Source organism: Gambusia affinis, linkage group LG14, assembly GCF_019740435.1.
Source record: "Gambusia affinis linkage group LG14, SWU_Gaff_1.0, whole genome shotgun sequence".
NCBI classification, from domain to species: domain Eukaryota; kingdom Metazoa; phylum Chordata; class Actinopteri; order Cyprinodontiformes; family Poeciliidae; genus Gambusia; species Gambusia affinis.
Window position 1 is genome coordinate 22129611 of NC_057881.1, and position 26069 is coordinate 22155679.

The 26069-nt window shown below is 40.0% G+C and overlaps 2 protein-coding genes across 4 annotated transcripts in view; both read right to left on the reverse strand.

Moving 5' to 3' along the window:
* The window catches only part of LOC122843333, a 705002-nt gene that overhangs the window by 561473 nt on the left and 117460 nt on the right, over positions 1 to 26069 (reverse strand). The gene's annotated exons all lie outside the window — the stretch shown is intronic.
* kcng2 (potassium voltage-gated channel, subfamily G, member 2) overlaps positions 1 to 26069 on the reverse strand; it is a 58336-nt gene that overhangs the window by 29675 nt on the left and 2592 nt on the right. Inside the window, exon 1 of one of the 3 annotated variants that reach the window (XM_044137996.1) lies at positions 10865 to 11158. The exons of 1 other annotated variant lie outside the window; for it this stretch is intronic. Coding sequence is in view for 1 of the 2 variants with exons in the window: in XM_044137995.1 (XP_043993930.1) it covers positions 1696 to 1714 (19 nt within the window). In the remaining variant the exon portion in view is untranslated. Of the gene's footprint in view, positions 1 to 1695; positions 1773 to 10864; positions 11159 to 26069 lie in introns of those variants that run through there. One more of the 3 variants, XM_044137995.1, reaches the window with a different exon arrangement.

A 26069-nucleotide genomic window follows, 5' to 3' on the forward strand; every position in this document is an offset into this window, starting at 1 on the left:
TAAAATGTTTGCTATTGCTAATCTTTAAACCCAAAACCAAGACTAAATATTTAAATAAAAAGCACAACCGGTCCAAGAACGGAACCCTGGGGAACTCCACCAGAGATAAGGGCAAAAAAGGATACAGAAGTAAGGAAAGCAACAAAGCGATAACCCTCTCAAGGTCTTAACCAACGGGGTCGCACTGACCCAGCGTGCACTTTTACGGGGGTTTTGTGTGTGTGTGTGTGTGTGTGTGTGTGTGTGTGTGTGTGTGTGTGTGTTTGCAGTTTGATGGTCTGATGGGACAGCCACATCGCTTCCCCAATGTCCGACCGTGACGTCTGACGCACTTCTCCTGAGCATCGTGCTAAGACCATGAGAGGGTTAAAGCTTCTCTTAAAGCGTTAAGGTCTGAATTGCCCTGTTGACGAGCTTAGAATATCCACACTGATGGGCAATCAGAATATTGTGGTCTACAGTATAAAAAGAGGTCAAAAATCACTAAGAATGACAGAATATGAAGCTAAAACCATATCATTCTTTCTAGGGGTTTTTTATGTGACCAAGAACTTTACAACCAGACTGAAAGACGATTTATAGACTTAAAAATTAAAATGTTAACTAACAAAGGATTGGAAATTTACCATTCTAATATTTAAAGTTTTAAAATACACCATTGGTACGAACCAAACACAGCCTTTTTTCTAATTGAATTTACATATGAGGAGGTAATAAAAATGATTTGTTCTTTGTATCAAGTTCTCAAATTATTCCAATCTGACTTCAAATGTACATAAACAAACACATTGTTGTCGTCTATCAACGCATAAATGGTTATCAGAAAAACACTGCCAGCTTTCACAGGAATGGAAATCCAAGCAAATTCAACACAACTTTCAATATTGATAATATTAATGATATTGAAAAGCTCCATGGTTCTTCTTCATCAGAGGAGTGAAGTGAACAGACATGAGAGCCAAGGTCAGACTGAATATTCCTGTCATAACTTGCTGTAAAAAAAAACCATCCAGTTAGCACTTTAACTGATGGTTGATGAGCTGAAAGCAGACATGTTTACCCACAATCCACAGCAAATTAAAACCCATAATGTCAGTGCAATCATCCATCACTAATCGCCGAACACAATCATACGATGGTAGAGTGATGATTTGTGCTTTTATTGTTGCAGCTATTCCATAAGCTTCTGATTTATAGCTTGTACTTAGTTATTTTACTCTTTTTTTTGTGCCTGATTTGTGTTCATTCAACAATGACACATTGCCTCTTATTGTTTCTTGATGCAAGACCTTAAAAAGCTTTTTTTTTAAGAAAAGTTGGACCAACTTGTGCTATTTTGAAAAGCCATTTGATCTGAACTTATGTAAGACATAGTCTGACTCATCAGCTGACATGTATATTTCAGACTCTGAATGTCTGACTCCCCCCCCATGCTGTGACAGGAAAGTGAATAATCGGACTACGATTCTTTCTCGACAGGAAAAAAAAGAAGAGCAAAGTTTTGTTTTAAGAAGACGCCGAGGCACGATGGCTTTTCTTTTTACATCCAAAAAGCATGCTTCCTGCGCTTAAATTGCAACAACGCCTCAAAGCGCAGCATGCGGACGCCATGCTGCGCTTTGAACTCACTCAGCTTTAATTAAATCTGTTGCTTTTCCATTTTACCGCATCGACGGCCTGTTCTGTTGAACATACCGCAGGAAATGCACTTCATCACTCCGACCTCGCCGCCGCACACCGAGGCGAATGTGAAAACAAAAGAGCCTCCGCTGCCGCATTTCACAAACAACGCTTGAACACTGGATGCTCAACGTTTAATCTTGTGCAGCAGGGGTTTATGCATTTTTTTTTTTAGAATTACTCCGACGCACAATCTTATGATTTGATGCCAACTTTTTTCTGTGATTAGCAATAACTTGTGTAGATGCGGTTTTTCTGAAATGACGTAGGCATTTCACAAGGTATAAACAATGTAAGTTTATAATGACACGTTGATCTGGGAGCCATATCCTTATCTGATACCTGGAAAAAAAAAAAGGATGGAAATTTTGTTTCAAATCGTAAAAAGAGTTTTAGCCACAAAAGGAACTTGGCGGGAAAAAAAGTAAGAAATAGAAGAAATAACATAAAATCACAAACCGGCTCTTCAAAATGATTTTCCCCCCAATATACATTTAAAGAGAGTGGCAGGAGTATTTTTTTTTCATGGACACACAAAATGAGTTGTCTTTTTGAGTGGAAAATTACTTTTGATCTTCCAAAACATTTGTAAGAAAGGCAGATTCTATTTTGAAAGTCTATTTTGCAGTGCTTTAATTGAGAAGTGTTGACGTGTTTTCCACACACATATTGCCCTTTAGTAGCAAAATCATGTGTGTGTCACTTTCAGAAACTTGGCTTAAAAGAAACTTTACTTTGTGTTTTAATGCTTTAAAAGATATCAAAAAAAAAAGAAGTAAGAAGTAAAAGAATTAATGGCACAAAATCACAGTAACACAAACCAGAGCAAGCCTCTTTTTAAAAATGATTTTCCCTAACATATATCTCATGTATATTTAAAAGCAGAGCCAGGGCTATTTTGTTCATGAGTAACAGAATGAATTGTTTCACTGAATCTCACTGTTGGCATCTATCGCTGATTACATGCTGCACATCTTACCTCCTCAAAAAGAATCCTTTAGAATCTAATTAAACATTTTGGAGGACGCCAGCACACTTTTTGTGTGTGTGTGTGTGTAATCTTTACAAGTCGTACCAGAATCTAGATTAGATCAGCGAAAAGGCTGAAGGACTGGGTGTTAGCCTGAGGCAGCGGAGGGTTGGGCGGACGGATTTAACGAGGCTCCACTCATCATCACAACAAATGAAGACAGCAGAAACCTCCTCCTCCGGACCCAGAGCCGTCCTCAGAGTTTGCTCCTCTGTCATGAGGCCCATCGTTTGGAAACGGCTAGTTTTGCTCCGGGGCAGAAGGTCAGAGAGCGCCACCTTTACAGCAAGTCTGCAAAGTGCTTCTGACAGGAGCGGCTTATTGAGGATGACGCGCAGCACTGGGGTGGGAATAAACTGAATCGAACCCACAACAGAGAAATGAAGAGTCATGGAGGGCTAGTGAGGAAGGGAATATCTGTGTTTTCAAATGACTTGGAGTGTTTATAGAAAGATTAGGTTTTATCTTCAGTTACATCCAAAATGAATGACAGGTTTACATTTATTGTTTACATTTATCACCCAAGAAACTTGTTACTGGAAACAAGAGAAAGTTTTGTTGTGAAAAATGAGTAATGATTTTTTATTTGTTTTATTTGTCTTTGTGTATTTAGTGGCCTTTTTTTTCATCATTCACCACTTAGTGCATTCAAAACAAACAATGCAGACAGGAATCGATCTACAAAATAACCAACTTGATAAGCAAAGAGGACAAACAACAATAATAGAGTATTCATTTTTTGAACAGGTTTATTTTTGGAGTAAATAATTCCTTAATGTGGATTAAAAAAATCCTACTTCTATTGGTCGATTATTTCACTTATAACATGGGAAAAGGGTCATTGACATGTAAGGATTTCAACCAGGCTAAATTTAAAATTAAAAAAATATGTACATCTATTGCAATTATTAAAACATTTGAAATGTTGTGCAAACAAAAATCATAATTTAAATTTAAAATGAGACGTTTTCAGAAGTTTTTCATGAAAATGTGTGGGTGTGGTCTTAACAAAAGCCATCTGGTGTGACTGTGATTTATCTTAAAATAAGGTATTTCCCATGATGTACTAAATATTATTGTCATAAGTTTTCCCTTTATTTATTTTTCCATTTATTTAGTGTGTTTAGAAGTTTTAAAATTTGTTTGTATCTGTCTGACAAATATGATCCAGTTCCATTTATAATTGTCTTGTATTTTTCTTCACCATTAACCAGTCACCAGTGTCTAGGTATTGTTTAGAATGTCTTCCAATAACACATAATTACCTAGTCAAAGTTTTACATTTAATGTAATTTTTTTAATGTCAAAAAATGCTAGATGTGTCTTTTTAACATGCAAGCTGCTTCTGATTATAGAAATTTGCACAAGTTGCCTATAAGTTACATAGCTACTCTTTGTTTTTTTGTTTGGTTTATGTGGACCAACGTGACGACAGAGTCAGATAGAATATAAAACCCAAAGTTTCCCTCTTTTTCTTTTTCTCTACTTTATTAAACATGACCCTGTACCTGCAGCTCAGGGGACACTTTCAATTGTTCTTTTGCCACCAGTTGCTCATGCAAACCAAATTTGCATGACTCTTTGCATAAATCAGCAATCTGCAAACCACTGATGCCCTCCCACATCCACTCCATCTTCATCTCTGCAAGAGGCCTGAAGGACTCACAACGAGAGCTTAAATGACACTGAACTATTACCTTTCTGACTGGTCTCTTCAGACTGTTTCTTTTTATTCACACTCCACTCCACATATACTAGGGCATTTAAGTCCTTTGCCTTCAAAACCATGGCAGGAAATGAGACAATACAAATGTGTCTCGTAATCTAGACAGATTGAAAATGTCATAGTATGAATTAACAGAGTATAATACAGCATAATGATGCTTAATATGTACGGTTTATCCACATTGGGAAACGACATAATGAGTCACACTGATGGTTATGTTCAGAAAGTAGCTCGATTATTGATTCGACGTCCGATGTTCGTAGCTGGAAATGGAAAAGCAGCCGGCTTCTCTCGTATGAATTATAAATGTGCCGAATGGGTTGACGGTCTTTAACCCAAAGCTGGTTGTTAATGGACTCTGAAAGCCCAACAAAGCGGCAGCACCTCTGTGCAGAGTGGAGCCTTTGAACAGAGTGCAGACCCGTCCAGCCATGTGTCCAAGCGGGACGGCTTTCTGCAGGAACAAAGAGCCTGGAGAGGATGAGGAGTTTCAGTAATATGTGTGGCTACTTTCACAAAGGAGCTGTAAGACCAGGGACGTTTCACAGGACGAGCTCCAAGGCTGATGTGCAGTTTCTCTTCTCTTTCGGTGTCTTCACACCTGATTGTCCAGTAGACTCGGCTGGATTGGGGACCAAAATTGCAACATCCATTATATTTTCAGCTGATGCCGCTCACTTTCCCACTGCTCTGTGTCAAACAAACCAAAACCTTTGACAAAGTTGTTTACCTCCTCGCCTGTGGGGGCGCTGCGCCAAGAACCACTGAAGAAAACGACACAAAAACCTCTGAAGAAGACATGAAAGCAAAGGAATGTAAGCAAAAATGGGTGCAGCGTCAGATCATAGGATTTCTCTTTTGTCTTTTTTGAATTTCTACTACTAGCACTAGACTCACATTTGTCTTGGTTGCAGAGCATCCACATATGCATTCACACCACACAAGAGTTCACTTCAACAGTACCAAGAGCTTTGTTTTTAAGCGTACCAGAGTTCACTTTTTTGGTCCGCATCAAAGTTTGATTATGTATTCACACCTCCCCAAACCAACCGGACTTTCTAGGCAAACAGACTAGAGAAGTGTGGACTCGAGTCACATGACTTGGAATCGAGATTAAACGACTTTACACTCAATCCGACTCATGACCTCACTTCGACTTTGACTTCTATCTTACACCAAAAATAAAGTGTGTGACAGCAGAACCGTGCCTGCTGAACAATCCGGCCCACTGGGTGCCTCTGGCTATTTGCCAATGTTTCCTCCTCATGTTGCTGGAACAAGCACAATGACTCTCCCGTGTTGTTTACCTGCTTTTTCTTCTGCTTCCTCCAACAAAAGCAAAAAATAGCCGACAGAGGAGGAGGGGAGCTGTCATCTGCTGCCATCAGAAAGGAGCACAAAGTTGAGAAAAGAAGGAAGAAAGCCGTGCCTGGTATCACCCAGGATACAACGCAACATCAGCCTGATCAACTGTAACGGTAAGACACTGTTAGGAACATTTCCAATCCAGCAAGTGAGTGTCTCAGGATGGATTCTTAATTGCGAGACTGGAGACATGTTGGCTGAACCGCAATCTACCAGACTTTAAACTCGGATGGCAACATTGCCAGTATTTCAAGTATCCAGATTGGAAGATAACCTCTTATTATGGATTCACAGCAGATCTCTGTGTTTTCTGAACCTCAAGCCAAGTCATTTCATCCAAGCTGGCCGACAGCAGAACCATGTTCAACAAAGCAATTTAATTAGAAAGTTCACTTTTATACAGTTGTTTGTTTGTTTTTTATATATTACTGTAAAAAAAAAAGTTGCTTAGAATGAAAATAACAAGATCCGTCTATCACCTCATCGTACGCCTCCTTCTATCTGACGGGGTTCGAGCACCAGAGTTTTATTTGTCAAATTCAAATAACAACTACTTTCTCTCTGTGTTAGTCTTTCCAAGTTGAAATGCAGTTATTTTACAGTTATATTTGTAACCTGGATTAGTTTGTTCATTCTCGTTTGCAGACGCTGGCGGCGTTTTGGTCATTTATGAAAAATTAAGCTAAAGTGATTCCTCTCTCTCTCTCACACGGCTCTCCTCAAGTAACATTTACTCAAATCTATACCAAAATCAGAAATAATGATAGAACAATGTTTTTTGCGCATCGACTATAATATTTTGTGTCTCCAATGCCATTGAGGTTTAGTGACAGAAACGCACCAGGGAGGAAATCAGTCAGTTTATCTGCACTGGAATCGTCAACTTGCTCATTCACTCAGCTAGTCGGAAGATTGACATAGCTTCACTGTAAGTATTTTTTGATATTTTGTTTGTTGCTAACCGCTTTTATCTTTTCACTTCATGCTACTTCATGTGTGAACAGTGATATTATTTATTTTTCCATCATTCTGATTACATAAATTGGATGACTGACGTTCCCTCTAACGGGTTTGCAAAGTTTCAAGCAGCACTGAATCCACTCGATCTGATTTCAGAGTTTTCCGGTTTATGCTGAAGTAAAGGATAAAACTGTCCTGATTTTGTCACAAATGAACTAGGTTAGTAAAATAATAATAATGCATAGGCAGGTTTCTGCATACAACCTGCACACTCAGGTTTTTAATAACAGCATCATGCTGCTGAGTCATGCGTAAAGGTGATGCTCCATGTTTTGAGCAGCTTTAGAGGCATTTTGCGCTGTGTGCTCTATTATTCCTGCGTTGGATGCAACTCCAGCCCTCTTTCTGCTTTGACTTCTCAGTCTCAGATTTTGTCTAATCTGAGACAAAATGTGCAACATTTGTGTAATATTTGTTATTTTCCTTCAGGCCAAGGCTCCTGGGAAACAACTCTGCATGAACTGAGCCATTTGCTTTTTTTTTTTTTTTTTTCAGTGCATTTATGCCACTATATATGTCCTTCACTTTATGGCTCTCTGTGTCTGACTCTTTCTCTACAGGCGTGTTTGCATCCAAGGCTGTCTGTCTCAGTCCTGCTGTTGATCATCTCACCAACCTGTTTGTGTTTTTCATTCCCTTCCTGTTTCCCAGGTCGTTTTAGAGAGGCACCAATCAGAATGTTTTTGTTTTTATCAATTTCAGATTTACAATTTTTGCAATCCCCTGCTCTGCCAATATTGATTATAGCCAATTCTCTTTAAGAATCGCCAATAAAAGAATTCAAAATGGATTGTAGCTTTGCTGCGTTTGGGGTCAGTGGGAGCAGAGGCGACGTCACACTGTGTGTGACAGAACAGAAAAGCTCAGAATTGAAAGACTACATTTTAATGTTCTGAATAAAAAGAAACAAATCATTGCAGTGACACTTTAAACATTAGCATAGTTAGCATTCCTAACTGTAAACAGAAGTGTCTGTATAAACAGTAGAGAATGTAGATCCTAACCTAAAGCCCCATATTTCTCTGCATGTTCTGTTACTAACAAGTGAAACAATAATTTTTGCGGTAACAGTTCAACCTGCCTGTTATTTCCTGCAGCATGAAGCATTTAAATAGCATTTTGCACATTTTATGTGTAAGAAATGTTTGCAGTAACACTAAAAGCCAATCTGGAATCATCTTTCCTCAGTAACCACGGCCACACTGAAGAGTGTTGCAGTTAGCGCTCTCTGATAGCACTAAAGATGGGGAAGGGGTTTGATGTTTGAGTTTCTGACCCACCGGTCCCCGGTAAGGACTGGTCAGACTGGTTAAAAGTTTCAGGTTCTAAATTGACCGCTGCATTTCTTCTTTCTTTAAGGACAAAGGCAGCTTACCCGATCGATCGATTGATCGGATGAAAAAAAATCTCCCCCGTTCTCCGGATTCTTTTCATTTAACAACTTAAGATTTTTTCATATAATGTTAGAAATACATTAAAAGATGGAAATCAATTATTCAGTCCCGTTCTTAAACAATAAAATAAACATTTTATTGTTTAAAATGCAGTAACACAGCATCCCTTTAGTGAGAGCTTGGTCATTTGAATCTGGAGTTAAAAAAAAAAATCCTTCTGACATCAACATGTGAAGAACTCAGCTCTTTCTGCTTAACTGAGCCTCAGTGTGGGGTAGGGAAGAGTTGCTGACTATTAATAACTGAATAGCAAAAGGTGCTTAATAGGAGCTTTCCTCTTCTTTTAACAGAATTTGAACCAGGTGGAGCTAAATTAAGGCAACTTTATGAGTTTGGGTAACATATTTACAGAAAAAGAAGGCTTTTCATCATGTAAAATGTGTAAATTATTTGCACAACGCTATCTTAATGACTGTTTGCTCCAGTTAATTCATATGCGACTAAACTAATTGCTGTTTAAGTCACTAATCGATTCACCGTGATCAATCGTTTCAGTCCCACTTTCGTCACGCTGCGGCTTCGTTCTGTAATGCGACACTGTGGAAAAATACAACATTCAGAAATAAACTCACTCGACTTCCCTAACTTCCTATTTTAGCAGTTCCACCATAAACTCATCGTGAACTTTTTAGAGTAACAGCTTCCACACAAAGTCAGCCCACTCCCCCGAGGAAAAGACTTTCTTAACTTCACCCTCTGTCTCTCTCAGCGCCTCGCGTCATTAGGGCTCTTCTGAAGTTTGCTGAGCTCTATGACAATCCGTAATTGAAAATTAAACCTGCACTCCGACGTGTCAATCAGACAGCAGAGAGGGAGCCAGGCAGGAGGAGGAAATGGACCGAATAAAATGCCTGTTTAATGTCAGAACTGGGGGAGGATGGACTTAATTGAGCAGTAATGTAGGAGTGATAGATAGCGTTACGGAGGAGAGTTTTAGAAAGCACTTTACGTTTAAAACCGCATCCGAATACAAGCGTACATTTTGTTCACGCTTGGGTTCGCTTGGGTTCACAGGATTTCTGAAGCCTCCTTTAGATTTTTTTAAAACCCTACAGAACTCACAATGTGAGGTAGTAAAGCTAAACATCTCAAATCTAAACAGACCAAGACTACAGAGACGCATTATGAGTCTCCAAAAAATGCAGGAAAACAAACCAGATTTGTTCCTTGTCTCCTTCCACTAAAGGCTTCCAAATACTCACTAAACGAGCAACAAAGTTGCTAAGCAGGCAGCAGTGTGCAACATTCACACTCTGCCCAGCAACTGGTCCAAAAGACAACATTTTCAATAGATATAATATATTGTATTTATTTAAATGTTTCCTTGCAAATTCACTTCCAGTATCTGTTCCCCAAACTTTAGGTTCTTTGATTCATTTGCATTTCTAACAGTTTTAATATTTGTTATTTTCTCCATCGAGTTGCTGAATGGACAAGAAGTCCATGATTCATCTTTGTGTATTTGACTTATGTTCATAGTGATTGTATTGGTTCAGCTTTTTAATGTCTTTATGCTGTTCATATCTGTCTGTGCTGTTTCTTCACTTAATTTCACTTTTTTTTGTTTGTTTTATTCTGGATATTAATCTGAGCATTTGGCCTCATACTTGTTCAATTTTTTTGTCAGTTCACTGCCTTCTATAAAGCATAAAAGAACAAAGAATAAAACTGTGTATTGGATTTGAAAGTCTGGAAAATGATCTATTAATAGAAGTTATATTTCAGATTGATATAGACAGCAAGTCATACAGTGTTATGAATTGAATCTGATTGAGGTTTGTTGTATTTTCAAATCATTTTTGAAGTAGAATTAAACACAAAATGAAAATTATTCAGCAGTTTTTGTTCTCAAATATTGATAGTTTAGTTCTTTTCTTCCCTCTTTGGTTTTCTTACCAATAGCCATTAAATACTTCAACCATTTTTTGGGGGGAGAGTTAAAAACCTAACGGACTCAAAACTCAACTCTGCCCATTTCTGCCTGTAGTTCAGCTTAATAAAACTCATGCAGAGCTGAAAATGTTTCCTTTTGAACAAACGACAACTTAGAATTTTTGATTATAATTTTTGAAATGGAGAATTTGCTGTCTTTTTTTTTTTTTTAAAGAAGCACAATATTATTTCTTTCTCAATTTTAGGTTTGAAAATAAAGCAAAAATAGAAAACTTTAGCATTTTTCTTTTATTTATGGCATGTACATATTTCAGGAAGCTCGTGAAACACGCGCAGTTTCCAACCTAATGACGAGAAAACTCGACCAAAAATATTTTATTGTTATTCTGTAATAGAATTTCTATTCTTTGAAAAACGGTTTATTATTTTAGACCAACAAGAGCCAAAGGTTGCAAACCTCTGCTCTAGTGGAACATATACGGCAAAACAAAAAGAAGAGAAACAATGTAAGAATTTTTGACAAAGCACTAAATGGACAGACGGACACAACAGAGAGGAAGGTGGCTGTTACAGAGAGCGGCACCTCTGGAAACTTTTTGTCATTTTGCGAACAATAACTCTATATTCAAATATAGACTAGCTTATGACTCCAAACTCTTTCGACTGTTCGGCTGGGTCTCCGCCAACAAGACTCACCAGGTGTGCTGCGGGGCGGGAGTCCATCTGCTCCGGCTTGCTCCCACGAACGCGTCCCTCGCCACGCAGCATGCCTTCAAGTTTTCCACGCAGACGTTGCGGGACATCGTAGCGAAGATTTCAAGCGGAGCTCCCCGGACTTCCTGTTCGTCCCGAAAAGTACCGCTTTCAGCAGGAGGCGCGTGAGGAAAAGATTGATCGTCTGGAAGTCCGCATCAGCGACGACCCGCCGGGGGGGGGTTCGGCCCCTCTCTCCATCGGAGGCGACGTGGCAGATGTTCCACGAGAGTGGGTGTGTGAGAGAGGTAGCAAGAGAGAGAGAGAGACCGTCGTGGTGGTCGCACTGCTCCGCGCGGACAGCTCAGGTGCGTCCGGAGCTGCGCGCGCTCCGCTGCGCTCTGACAAATAGGCTGATCTCAGAGCAGTTTGAGCGCGTCAGAAGGAGGGTCTGTCATCCGCATGCTGCACGCCGAGCTGCGACCTTTGATTCTGACTGAGTGGACCTTTGATGGATGCACGGATGAGGATTAGGACCGCTCAGAGAGAAAAAGAGAAAGAATTCTGACTTTTTTTTCCTCAGAATTTTGGCTTTAAACTTAAAAGTCAGGATGCTGACAAAAAGTCAAAATTATGAGGATAAAGTCAAAATTCTGAGTATTTGTTTTCTTTTCAGTGGACCTAATCCTATCACCTTGCAGTGGTAAGCCAAAAATATTTACACCAATTTAACTTTTCTGCCTTTCATCACTTCACATACACAAATAAAATTTGAAAGGTGTCAGATGCAAAGTTACTTGTATTTTATGTTAGCAGCATTGACTGTGTGTGCCTGATAAATACACTATATCAAACCTTTCATGGGTACATAATGACTGGATAGGCAACAAATTCATTTCGGGGCATTCATTTCTCTCGTCATTTTTGAAATCATTCCTCTTAAAACCTTGGAAACCCTTTATGGAGCGACCAGCAGTGTGTGCGCCGTCATATTTGCGTTGCGGTTGAGCTTCTCATTAGGCAACAGACACACCCAGTCACCACAGAAAGAATCCATCCGCCAGCTCAGACTCACAGCTAGTTGGGGGTTTTGTCATCTGAGACAACAACCTCCAGATGCTGATGAATCCTAAAGTGAAACCAGTGATGATGGCAGCAAAAGCATCCACCATGCCTTGTTAAACACCCGCTAGCAGCGCAGGAATAAAACTACTGATACAACAACGAGTTCCACCAAGAACCACGCTGAAGGAAAAGATACAAAAACCTCCTAACGAGACACAGAGTGCAACTCCCTCCTTCACAAAATGTAAACAAATGCAATAGCATCAGCTTTTAGCGGTTGTTGTAAAAATCCTACAAAGACCGCGAGTCATTTCGACTGCCAGCGCCAGACACAAGGGTTTGTTTTGGTTGTATTCACCCAGAATGCCCTGCGTTGGAGTCCGCTTCCTGCTTTTTGAGTGGTCTCTGGTCCACTCTGCGTCCACGTAGGTATTAGAAACACACCAGAGTTCACTTCATCCAAACCGAACCGCGGCGGACCAGATAACACCGTGGAGCAATTCAAACCTTGCCAAAGTCTGAACCGTTCCTGCATTACACCAATGTGCTTCCGAGGTTTGATGAGGTCAGAGTCAACTGATTGTGTGTTTCGTCTTGTAAAACCACCTATTACCTATAATGGAGAAAGAACAGATGACATGACAAAGATCTGACAGCAGCCAGCCTGCTGACCCTCACTGATGCCATAAGTCTGTTTTTGATGCCTCATCTGTTTCCTTCCTTGGTTGTCACTCTCAGTACATCTCAGTGTCATCTTTATACTCTGCCTCTGGTATTTCTATTTATTCAGTCTAACGGCTTCAGGTTGTAAATTTCATTCAGTAGTTGTTGTATTCTGTTAATGACTCTAGAGTCTAGAGGTTTTCTCTTTGTAGGGCTGGGAGGTGTGGAAATGATAAATACGAAATTTTTGCCTCCCTGGAAAAAAGGGACAACCAAACAGTTGAGAATAAATTGAGAGATAAAATAACAGCGGCAACAAAAATTGCCTGGAATAGTCTGTCATTGATCTGTCAGCCAGGCAATGCATTCAATTTTACAATTTTAGCAGCTATTATTTGAGCTGTCCATCACAATCAATGTTTCAGCTTTGATTCTTTTGAGACCATTTCAATTTATTTTATGACAAAAAGACAAATTTTGGTTTTAGCTCATTTGTAAAAGCTTATTTAACTGATTCAAATTTCTTATTTGTGTTGTTACTGTGTTGTATTTTATTTATTTATTATTATTATTATTATTATTATTATGCTGCACAGTGGCGCAGTTGTTAGAGCTGTTCCCTTGCAGCAAGAAGGTCCTGGGTTCGATTCCCGGCCCGGGGTCTTTCTGCATGGAGTTTGCATGTTCTCCCTGTGCATGGTGGGTTCTCTCCGGGTTCTCCGGCTTCCTCCCACAGTCCAAAAACATGACTGTCAGGTTAATTGGTCTCTCTAAATTCTCCCTAGGTGTGAGTGTGTGTGTGAATGGTTGTGTGTCCTGTATGTCTCTGTGTTGCCCTGCGACAGACTGGCGACCTGTCCAGGGTGACCCCGCCTCTCGCCCAGAACGTAGCTGGAGATAGAAACCAGCAACCCTCCTGACCCCATTAGGGACAAAGGGTGAACAGAAAATGGATGGATGGATGGATTATTATTATTTGGTTTTGTTTAAACGGGTTACTTCTGTAAATTAAATGAAAACTGCACTTCCCTGTGGAGTACCTCAGAGTTCTATCCTCGGTCCTAATTTGATTTCGTTGTAAAAATGCTACGGCTTGGTCTATTCATCATATTACAAAAACAGTTTTTCATTTGCATGATTATCTCCCCGTATGATTTTATGAAAAACAAATCAGATAGCCAAAGTAATCCAGGAATTTTGTTGTCAGTGATCCTGGATCCATAGATGAACCAGACTAACATTTTGGATTGGTTGTGTAGTTTTGTAAGTGCCCATGTTAAAAAAAAATTCTGCAAAGCACATTTGATTCTGCCGTTTGGCTGTTTGAAATCTTCTCTTTGTTTTAGTTGTTTTGAGGTGATACTGTCAACAAAATATTGATTGCCAGACTTTAAAGAAGAGTTTAGCTATTGCAATGGAGTTGCTTGAGGAAAACAATTTATTGGGTCTTGGGCAACTTCTACCACATCTTAGCACAAACACCCATCAACTAAACTATAACCATCTGCTAAGCCAGAATTTTTACAGTGTGAAGCGGAAATATATACTCAGAAATAATGAGATCAAACAATTTTATAGTCACATAATTGTGTGACAGAACGTAATATTGGCCTTTAAAAAGCTTCTTACCTATTCAGTGTTCTGCGACATGCAATGAAATGCAACATCATGTAACAGCTTCCACCCTGCACCTTCCCTGCTGAATAATTCACTGCCCAGCAAATCCAGCATCTCTAAGTCGTGTTTTGAGAAGCAGCATTCCGATTTTCATATGCAGTCAAAACTTGTAGTGGGCTGACGCCAAACTATTAAAATTCATGAGGAGCTCCACAGATTTTACAGCCTGGCCTCCATGTTGGCGCAGCTGCTTAATTCAATTCAAAAAGGCTTTATTTATCCCATAGGAACAGTGAATGTTGTCGTAACTCATATTATAAAAGTTTGTTCAAAGAGTTGTTACGGATGCTGACGTGTATGGGCTATTTTAGTGGTTTTTAAAACTAATAGCGTTGTTATACGAGGGATGCTGAGGGTTTTTAATTATGTTGATTGTTTTATGAATCTCCAGGTGTTCCAGACAGGTCTCCGGATCAGAACCAGCCTTCTTTATCAGGTTGTTTAGCTTTTTAAAGTCAGTTAGAGAAGATCTGCCACATCTTGCTTCAAACACTGAAAGACCTGCAGAGTATTTCTGTACATGCAGACGTCTGTATTGGGCCGGAAGTTATAGGAATACAGAATGAAATAAATTGGTGCGAATACAGTAACCACAGGGTAATGTATTTGAGCAGTATACAGTGATACACTGATTAGACACACAGTCCTTCAGTCTCACTAACAAAAGTCTGTTTGACAGGCAGTCATTGATTCAGGTGACTGTCGACTGTCTTCTGGTGTTTCTGGCATTAATAAATCAACCTGAATTGTGTAAAATGTACCGGAGAAATCAAAGAACATGACGCTCACAGAGCTTCCATTATGGGCTAAAAATGTGTGATGAGACATGATGTTACATGGATTAAATCAAGTTAACAGCGACAATCAACACTTATACTGATGAGCTCTTGCTTTTCTGACATTTCCTCTCAATCTCAGTCAGATTAGAAAGATTTTTTTAACTCTTTCTCTGGAATATCGACCTGATTTTGGGATTTTTAAGGTTCCTCTGGAAGGTAAAGCTCTAGCAACTAGCATTTTTGTCCTCCATATTTACTTAGATACAGGTTTCCAATTGAATTATGATACTGCAGTTGGCCGGTTTGCAGTAAAAATGGTATGTGCAGTAAATACGGTGGTGTACAGTATCCACCACACATTCAATTTTGGCCTTATTTGACCTGAATGTCCAATTTTTTCTTTAGTTTGTTTTTTTTTTGTTTTTTTTTAAGCTTGTATTTACTCAAGTTGTCTTAGTCTGACATTTTGAACTCGGTATCTTGTGGCTGGCACTATGTGAACTCCTTGATGTTCAAACACATTTTTAATTGCTGTGAGTTTATGTTTAGACGGGGAAGCCTTCTGATTTGCTTTGCTCTTAGGAAAAATAACAAGGTTTACTTTAAAGTGAACTCATTAAAGCAACTGCGTTAACCTTTGAGGTCAAGAGCTTTTCTCTAATCTTCTGTTGTTTTGCCACTTTTCTAAGCTCATGCCACTTGTAAGCTAGCTTGAGCATAAAATAATTTACAGTGGAGTAATAATAAAAAAACTCAACTCTGCAAACAGAGTGCTAACTTAGAAAGTGATTTTAGATATGATGGACATTCATACCTGCAGATTTATCCAAATTATGTCACTGAATGGGGCACATACTGGTGGATTTGGTTCTACAACTTAAACAGCAAATGACAGCAAAGTAAAAATAATTGTCGGGAGGAGTTGAATCTACAGTGGGCCCTAATAATACTAAATCATGTATCTCTAATCTCTTCCTGCTCCCTCTATGGGAGGATGAAGTGACTTTGCTAGAAATGGCAAGCTGTTAAACCTGTAATTATAGTCCCAAAATGTTTCCTTGGTGGTATTCTCAACATGAAAGGAGCAGAGAGAACACAAAGCCTCGTTTACTCCTGATAAAGTGAGAAAAATATATATACTTGCACTGAATTGATGGGAATTTGTTTCATTTCTTGAAAGGCCAAAGCTGTACCAGGATGTACTCCCACTGAAGATGCTGCTGAAGCTGACAGGACGGAGTCATCCTCCCCATGGGAAGCATCCTGGACCGACATGGTGCTGAAAAGCATTTCAGCGAGGAGTAAGCCACTACTCCAGAAGAACAAACCCACAACGGGACAAAGAACTTCATTGTTGGAGATGAAACCAAAGCGGAACTGTCTGGAACATAATGACCACCGATACAGGAGGAATGGACCGAAATTCCAGCAATCTCTGGAATGTAGAATGATGATTCCCAAAATGTTTGGTCCAAAGGTAATGCTACAAAGTACTGAGGAAATGTATGTAAACGTCTGACTGTGAAGACATTAATCAATCATCTATGACAGACTATTTTTTATTATTGTGGCTTTTAGCAAATGAAATACATTTAGATCTTCTAACTGAACTAAAACGTAAGAAGTTTGCTCTGATTTAACTTAATTTAAATGCAAGTAAACTTCTGGATTCATCTGCATCTAACGACAGCATCTAAACATTTTATCTTATTTTTTTTCCAATTAAGAATTTATTCAACGGTAAATCACGGTCATCCTGGAGTCGTTGATTCATTTCTTCACAGTGAGCGTATGCAGCCTCCAACAATGTAAATTATGAATCAGATAACACCAGTTTGGCCTTGAGATTATGCCCTGCTGACAAAACGCGATGCTCACCTTCTGCAAGACGCCGCCGTGATGCAAGACCTGCACAGGGTTTCAATATTAATGACACACACACACACAAGCTGATGTGTTTCATCCCATCGGCCCACTGGGGCTCAGCATGCAGCTGCTCCTCACGTGTGATCAAACCTCCTATCAGATGTTACTTCTGCTTCAATGGAAACACTTTGAAGTAATGCTACTCTTACTTTAGTGCAGTTTTTTTCGGGGGTGGAGGCTGCTCTAGTCAACTTGACTGATTTCACCAAATCAAGAACAAGCTCATTTTTATGGGGGAATTTTTCTGCCATAATTCGAGAGCACATATTTTCAGTCTGAAAGCAGGATTTCATCACCTCCATGGGAACTGTCCTGGACCGACATGGTTGTTCTCAAAGCTTTTAATACTTGTGCTGACATTTTGAGTTTGAAAGCAGGACTTTGTGTCTTTCTTTTGAAAATTGAAATAATGATCGTACTCAAAATTTCTGCTCTCTTTTAAACATCGTCCAAATGTGGCACAAAGGTTGCCAGGCGACTGCACTTTTTTGTTCCAAGCACAAAATGATTCACAAGCGAGCAGAGTGGTTAGCAAGTGGAGATTTGATCCGGGCAGGGACAAGTTATGAGTGCGAGGAGAAAGGTTTGAGAAAGCACAGTGAATATTTAAAAGACACCAGAAGTTTTGAATACAAGCATTACAAGCTCTGAGGAGAAAGACATGAAGTCCTACTTTCAAACTCAAAATGTGTGCTCTCGAATTATGGCAGAAAAATTCCCCCATATTTTAACTCTTGACTTTAATATGTGAAACAAAGGAAGCACTTAAGATACAAAGGAAGTCTTTAATTATATCAAATTGATGTTTTTAGATTATATTAAAATGAGTTGAAGCAAAAACATGTCTAAGAGTTGCAGGATACCAGGTCTTGTGTCCTGGTATCCTGCAATGAACTACCATTGCAGATACCAGTGAACTATCAAGTGAATGATCGTTCACTGGTATCCTTGTGAATGATACAAATGAATGATAGATCACTGGTATCATTCACACTGGCACTGGCAGATACCATTACACTGGTATCTGCAATGGTAGGTCATTGCAGGTACCAGTGAACTATCATTCACTGGTATCATTCACAAGGATACCAATGAATGATCATTCACTTGATTGATCATTCACTGATCAATCAAGTGAATGATCAGTGAATCATTCATTTGATTCACTGATCAAGTGAATGAAAAACATCATGGAAGTCAAGAAAGAGAATAAAACTATTTCCTGATATTAAATCTGAGTAGTAGGACAAGTGTTATACTATCAATTATATGGCTTCCAACTGTAAAATCATGTTGAGTTTTTTGAAAAACACCATCAAGCTCTGCAAAATGGAGGAAGAGGAAGTTTAGCTATGAAATTATATTCACCTCTCCTTTGTTGTTGGTGGTCAATTTAAAGTTAATACAATTGCTTTATGGTCTGTTAAGGGTGTTGGCATAATTTCTGTTTGGCAATGCTCTGATTGTCCAAAACCTGCAGCCACGGATCAGATGAGACCACAAAAAAACTGCAGCCTGGGGTCCTGTTGTCAAGAGCACATATGACATCATGTTCAACCCTTATGATTGAACATGATGTTACGGATAATTAATGACGAGCACAGAAGTCCAGAACACCACTTGGGTTTAAATCGTCCCTTCATCCTTCCATCCCTTCATCCTTTCATCCCCTTCTAACATGACAAACAACCATGCACAAACACTCACACACACCGACCTAAGGAGAATTTAGAGACCAATTAACCTGACACTCATGGTTTTGGACTGTGGGGGGAAGCCGGAGAACCCGGAGAGAACCCACACCTGCACAGGGAGAACATGCAAACTCCATGCAGAAAAAAGGCCTGGAATTGAACCCAGAACCTTCTTTCTGCAAGGCAACAGTTCTACCAACTGCGCCACTGTGCATCATGCCTTCTTTTCTAAATCTTTAAACTTATATCTTCGTGTTGTGGTCTGTCTTGAAATGAAATCAATATGTTAACTTAAGTTCAGGAGGAGGGTCACATCCAGACCACACCTCTAATTCTCCAATCAGTTCTTGACTCACTCTTTCTTCTCAATCCGTTACGTTTCGTCAACCTTCTACCTCTTTACTCCTTTTGCTGCAGGTTTCGTCTGGGGGTCCTATGTGGACTCAGGAAGATAAAGTGGAGTGATTCTCCCAAAGACCAAACCCCTACAGTCTTCACCTCTTCACCTCCCTTCATCCCTTCATTCCCTCCTGATCCAATCATATTCACATTACAGTGATCCCTCGCCACTTCGCGGTTCACTTATCGCGGATTCGCTATTTCGCGGATTTTCATAATGCTTTTTTTTTTTTTTTTTTTTTTGGTGGATTGTGCTATGAATTCTGATTCGCTAAAACTCACTCCGCTTCTTGTATCAAAACATGCTACAATTGTGCTATCATTTGTCGTCTCGTGCAGTTAATGCATTACATAAAACAACTTGGCAAATTAACATTAAGTTGGCCAAATTATCTTGTAATTTGAAGAGAACACTGCAGAGCGCAGTCAGGATGCAGCAGTCTGAAGAGCAGTGAAACGGCCTACGTGAGTCACTGTATTTGTATACAGTACATGTAATAGTTGCTAATTGTAAAAAAAAGTTTTCTATTTCTTCACTTATCAGGTTTTCTCAACCCCAGAGCGATAAGCGAGAAACTGTATACACACATAACTGTGTTTATGATTGTTTATCTCTGTGATGGACTGGCGACCTGTCCAGGATGTACACTGAGTCTTCACCTCCCTCCATTCCTCCATCCCTTCTTCAATAAATCTTTAAACTTCTAACTTTATGAGGTTAGAAGTTTAACCTCATACTTCTAACCTCAGAAGTAGGTCACACTTGGTAATTTGTAGTGAAATCCAAATCTTTATCCTTCCATTATTTTGAGAACCCTGATGGTTTTGACCCATAATGTGAACAGTGTTACACATTTTCTTCAGAAGCCTTCTGTCTCTTCCATCTTTCAGGTTTTCTCAACCCCAGAGCATGGCGAAACTTTTTCATCAATGATTTCTTCACTGGAGGGGGAGCCTTTGCTTCTGCAATCTCCTGATCTTTCAGTTTTAGCTCCTCAGAGATCTTACGATTTTGTGCAAGTTGCCGTTCAATTTCAGCAGTCAATGCATCCAGTTGTTCTTTAAACTTTATCTCGTTTAAGAAGAGCTTTCGTTTCACTTCATCCAGTTCTTTCTGCAGCAAGTTCTTTTCTGCATGGAGGAATTTTGCTCTCTTCCCGTTCCGTATTTCAACCTCCGCATGCCGATATCTCTCATCTCTATGTTCTTTCTCCATTATTTGTATTTCCTCCCTCAGGGCCAAAATGTCAATTTCATATTTTTGGACCATTTCTAGAGTGGCATCTTTAACTTGGTCCAGCTCTTTCTGGATGCATCTCTCCGCCTCTTGGGAAGCATCTTGCTCTGAAGCCATTTTTTGAAGAAGTGTTTCGTTCTCTGTTTGTAATTCTGCATAAAGCAGTTTGTTAATTTTTGCCATCTCAGCATGAGCTTCTTCGTTGTCCTTCAGCTCCCGCTCCAGTGAACATACCCGTTTTTTAAGTGTTAAGACCTCGGTATTGAATTTTTTGGTCATTTCCAGGTTTTCCTCTTTCAGTTTGTCCACTTCTCTCTGGAGACATGTCTCTTTTTCTCTGGTGGCGTTTTGTAGAGATAATTGTCCACGAATAATTGTCTGAGAGTTTGCAGTTTTTTCCATCTCCAGCTCTTCCTGTAACGTTTCCACCTGTTCTGCTAGATTAATCATGTCCGTTTGAAACTTGGCGAGAACTTCTTGGAGGGCTTTATTTTCCATCAGAAGTTCATTCATTCCTTTGTTTGCCTCACTGCATCCATCAACGTTGTTTACATTAAACCTGCATTTTTCCAGCATCAGTTTTACGCTGTGCAGTTCCTTTTCCAAATCATTTGCTCTCTGGTGTTCCTCGTTAAATTTGGCTCTTTCCGCATCCAAGAGAGTTTTTAGTCTGTTCACTTCCTCCTCCAAAGAATTACCGGCATCCTGATTTTGACTGTCCTTCAGTCCATCTTCCTGGCAATGAGTCTCCTCTTCAAAGAATTTCTTCATCTCAGTCTCCATTTCTCAAAAATTGTTTTGAAAATATGCTGCAAATGATCCATAAATGAACAGTGATAACAATGATTTCAACCGCTTTCGCTGCTCAGTCAGGACAGACATTAAAGTCTCCTTCAACACATAATATAATGCTGAAAGTGCACACACGGTACGTGTTCTATATGTCCGTAGTTGGTGTTGATCATAACAGTTGCGATGTCAGTTGTTAGAGGTTGCTATGACAACATAAACAAATCAGAAGTTTAGAGCCGACTCTTGCCTCACTCTCTAACCATGTTTTGCAAAATACAACTACATTATATAACGCAGAATAAGAGTCGCTAAATTTATATCTAGTTAATCTTTTGAAAAAAAAAAAAAAAAGTTAAAGGAGTCTGAAAAATCTCCTTTGAGCAACAAAATGGTTAGTAAGATGATCTACTGGTCTGGGTTGGTGGGATGTTCAAATTTGAACATTCGCTGCTGTGATCATGAGACACTCAAACCCTTCCACCACGCTGACAGCCTGTGGAGTTGGAAATGATGACGAGTAGATCGATTGATGATGCATCTGCGGCGATGTAAGTGCTGCACCGGTCCATCATGACAACGAGAGAGCTGAGCTGAAAAACAAAGTTATTGATTTACCAGTTGATCTACATTCCTCCGATCATTTATGGACATGAGCTCTGGGTTTTGACCAAAAAACATGATTACGGATCCTAGAGACCAAAGTGAGTCTTGTACGTAGGGTGTCTGGACTCTCCCTTAACGTTTCCCACATTCTCAGGCGTGTTGTCCATATTCTGTGAGACACAAGGACTCAGCACACACTATCCTCAGATGGTTGAGAGTACATAGCTGAGTGTACCGATTGCCTATATTTCTTAGATGCTAGTTGGGCGCCTAGTGCCGTTATCTCTCCATCCGCACACAACCTTAATGCACTCTTGAATAAAATTCCATCCTAACTTCAGTAGGTCTGAAGATCATGGCCTCTGGAAAAAAAAAAATCCTCATTGTACTTAATATCTCTGACTCAATCAGCAACTGAGTCATTTAGATCGGTACAATGCAGCACAGGAGGAAACAAACACTCCCGTAGTCATGCAGATATAATATTTCAGACATAATAAAACTGTTTTGTTCTGACATGTTTTCTTTTAGGAAGCCGTGATGAGGCACGGAGGTGATATTTAAGGGGTAAAAAAAAGAGGTAAGTGAACTCTCAGCGGAGCTCATTTTCAGTCGTCTTCCAGCCCACATTCCACGTAATATGGACCGAACGGTCCCTCAGACGTCCACCTCGCCGACATCCTGTCATCGTTCCGAGCTAATGAGGCCTAATGGTCAAATCAGCAGAACAAGAAAAAGCACTTTAGAGCTGAAACTATTACATAAATGCATTTCTTTCTTTTTTTTTTTTACCAGTTTTTCATTTCAGATCTTAAATGTCACTTGGCTGTCACAGCAGGTAGGAGCGAGAAGTACTAATCAACAGCAGACGTAATGGCAGAGAGAACACTGAAAGTCCACAGCCGCACATTTCATGGTGGTTGTTATCAGCTTTTATATTCAAACTATTTAAAGCTGCAACAATCAATATTCAGATTTCAGGTCAAACTGTTTGGTGCCACAATAAAAAACAATCAAATATGCACAATTTCTAATGATCAGAGGATTTCATACACCTTTTTAATTTTTCTTTTGAAGTCTCAGCGCTGTTACCATGAGCTTGTTTTCTACCTGTGGTTGTTGGTGTGCGTTTCTCTCAGCAGCAGTACCGGCCACAGCTGTCTCCACTCTCCTTTGCCTCTCAGGTGCAGAGTATGAGCTGAGCGATTACCTGAAAGCAGCATCATTTGGCAGCAAAGATGCATCTGATTTCCACCCCCCCGATGTTACCTTCTCTGTGCAACGTTCCAACGATTTACAGAGGATGTTTACCACTGACAGATGATGTCATCTAGGACACTGAGGAATATCATCTCTGCTGGTGGTTGATGCAGATGGAGATCTTTGTGTTGTTGTTTTATTGACAAATTAAAACCTTCCTAAAACGGAAAACATTAGGTACAACAGAAAGTACTCATCCTTTAACAACCACTAGTGCAACTTTCTTCTGTCTTTTAACTCATAAGTAAACAGGGCTACAAACATCCAGTGTCTTTTCCTCGCAAACAGACATGGGCGCACACAAATCGGCAGGCTGGTCCATATCTCCATCTGTCATTGGGCGAGAAGTGGGGGCACACACCCTGGATGGGTTACTAGCATACCTATCAAATTTTGGACTTGAGAATATGCGAAATGTCGCCGTCCGGTGTTACTGTACCGTACTGATTCTAGGTACAGTACAAAAGTTTGGACACACCTTCTAATTGAATTCAATTAGAAAGTGTGTCCAAAGTGTGTATATACTACCATAAGAGCGGGGGGGGGGGGGGGGGGTGACAAAGGGGAGGAACGGGGGTACAATACGGGATATTTACGGGAAAAATGATAATATGGGAGCATGGCGGGAGAGAGGGGTTGAAAACTAGTAGTCTCCCACCCCGGGAGATTTGTCAGGTATGGTCGCCAGGTCATCTCAGTCCGACATGGAGACACACAAAACAAGCAAGCATTGTTACACACTCCAATCAAAGAGACTAATTAACCTAAAAGTTATTTTTTCAAACTGTGGGAGGAATTTGCTGTACCTGGAAGGGCAGCAAGAAAATCCCCAGCTTTTATTTTTCAGCTATGATAAAATAAAATCAAAACATTTTTTACATGTCGTCACCTTTGGTTGCTGTTACTTAAACTGTAACTGTTTCAATATGAGATTTGTTGTTTGAAAGTGGAAAAAGTTTGGATTCACTTGGAAGGCTACATTTTTCGGGGGGGATTGTTTCACTTCAGAGCTGCCAGAACATCTGTTCTCAGTCTCCTCCTCGCTGGCACACCAGCGCTGCCACACACAAGCAGCAGCAGCAGCAGCAGCGTGCCGGACAGATTCATGGGATGGCACTTCCTGCCACATTTGTTACTCCTGTCACCAGCAGCAGGAGACATTCCCATGATAGGAGTGGGCTGTGGTTGTCAGAGGACGCGTGTCTTGTCAAACAGTGATATTCAGGAGGGCAGAGGGGGGAGGAGAGGGTCTGCTGGTGCCAACACCCACTTGCATTCCTCCTATCTACACTGATTCTTTCACTACTTAGCGGTGGCACTAAACAGCAATAAGTCCAACAAGATCATTTAGAAATTCTTTTTTAGCTCTAGTGGCCTTTATTTGAAAGTGCTAAGACAGGAAAGAAGGTAAAGAGGGAGAGAGAAGACATGTGCCAAAGATCATCAGGCCAGGAATCAAACCTACAACAGCAGCATCAAAGACTGAGGCCTGCTTATGTGGGTTGTGCTAAACCGCTACACCACCACACCACCCCAGAAATTCTGAAGGGTAAACAAAAGTTTCCACACTCCTTCTGCTTTTCCTTAAACTTCAGAGTACTTTAGAGGATTTTGTGTGACAGAACAACACGAAATACCGCATAATGGTGAAGCTGAAGGAAAAAACAAAACATTCAAAAGTCTGCACAAGTAAATGTCCAGAAAGCCCTAAATAAAATACAGAGCAACTAAAAGTCTTCAGAGGGAAAGAAGTGAAGGAACATGGCAGAGAAAGAAGAGACATTTAAAGCAGGGTCCGTGATAAAACAATAAAAAAGCCTCTAGTTTCTCATGGAGAAGTGTCCAATAAAAGAGCAGGATGTACCTGCACATTCCTACACTGCAAAAACACAGAATCTGACAAAGCAGCTTCTACTGCAAATATCCTAGTACACTTAAAGTAAGAAAATAATAACTTCTAAGTAAGTTTTCAAACCCTCCCGACCCCATTAGGGAAGAAGGGTGTTCAGATAATGGATGGATGGATGGATGGTAAGTTTTCAGCAAGATATAGGAGCTTGTTATAATACTGATATAATAAAAGTTTCACTGACAGATTATTTCATTTTTAACACGAGAAAATGTCTTGGAATAAGTGGAACTGGTACTTTTTAAAATTATTAATATTTTTTTTAACTTAAAACAAAGTCCTATATCTTGTCTTGTTTCAAATGTACTAAGAGATTTGAACTATAAACAAGATTTTAAAAAAAACTTGGTAAGATTTTGTGTTTTTGCAGTGCACCAAGACATGGCCATCTTTCTAAAGGAGACAGAGATCCACTGCTCAGGTAGGACAGTCTATTATATTTACTCTTCCCAAATCACATCCAAATAAATCAAAATGTTTCTCAAACAAGTAACTCAATACAATCATATGTTAGCGTCTGGTATTGTACTATTCAGCCGGCAAGAGGAAAAACATGCTAATTTGACATTGGCTGTGGCTCAGCAGACAGATGTCGTCGTTAATGACGATGACTTAGATGAACACCGACTTCCTCTGGACTCTTCAGAATCCACACAAAGCACGTTCCAACTCCACGCGACACTCCTCCTCTACCCCTTTATACAGCTGAGGATTTTTCAACTTCCGTCTTTGTCGGCTCTTTCAGGAAGCCGTTCGTCACCTTTTGGGGGAAACCGCGACCGTTGAACAGCACCCACCTTACACCTGTGTGACTCCCGGTGGTGATGTCACCAATCAGACTGAATACTTTCCAAACGCACAGTGGCTAAATGTGTTTTCAGAAAGAGACACAAAATAAGAAAAAAAAGCTCATCGAGACAACTTATGTGTGATGAGTCCGAGTTTTCGTCTGGACGGTCTGTTGAAGCTGCTTTAACTAGATGTAAAATGCTCTTCCACAGCAAACCAATAACCCCTGCCGGCGCTGAAGCAACCGGGTTTAAGCACCGGGCATGACTTGAATTGATGAAGCAATCATAACCTTGTAAAGATCTGCTTCGACTCTGATAAACACACTTCTAAATTCATTAATCCCAGCCTCTGTAGCTTTCTATATTTGGCCGCGATGCAGGGTGGCCTCTGCGTGGCTCCCTCTGAAGCCCAT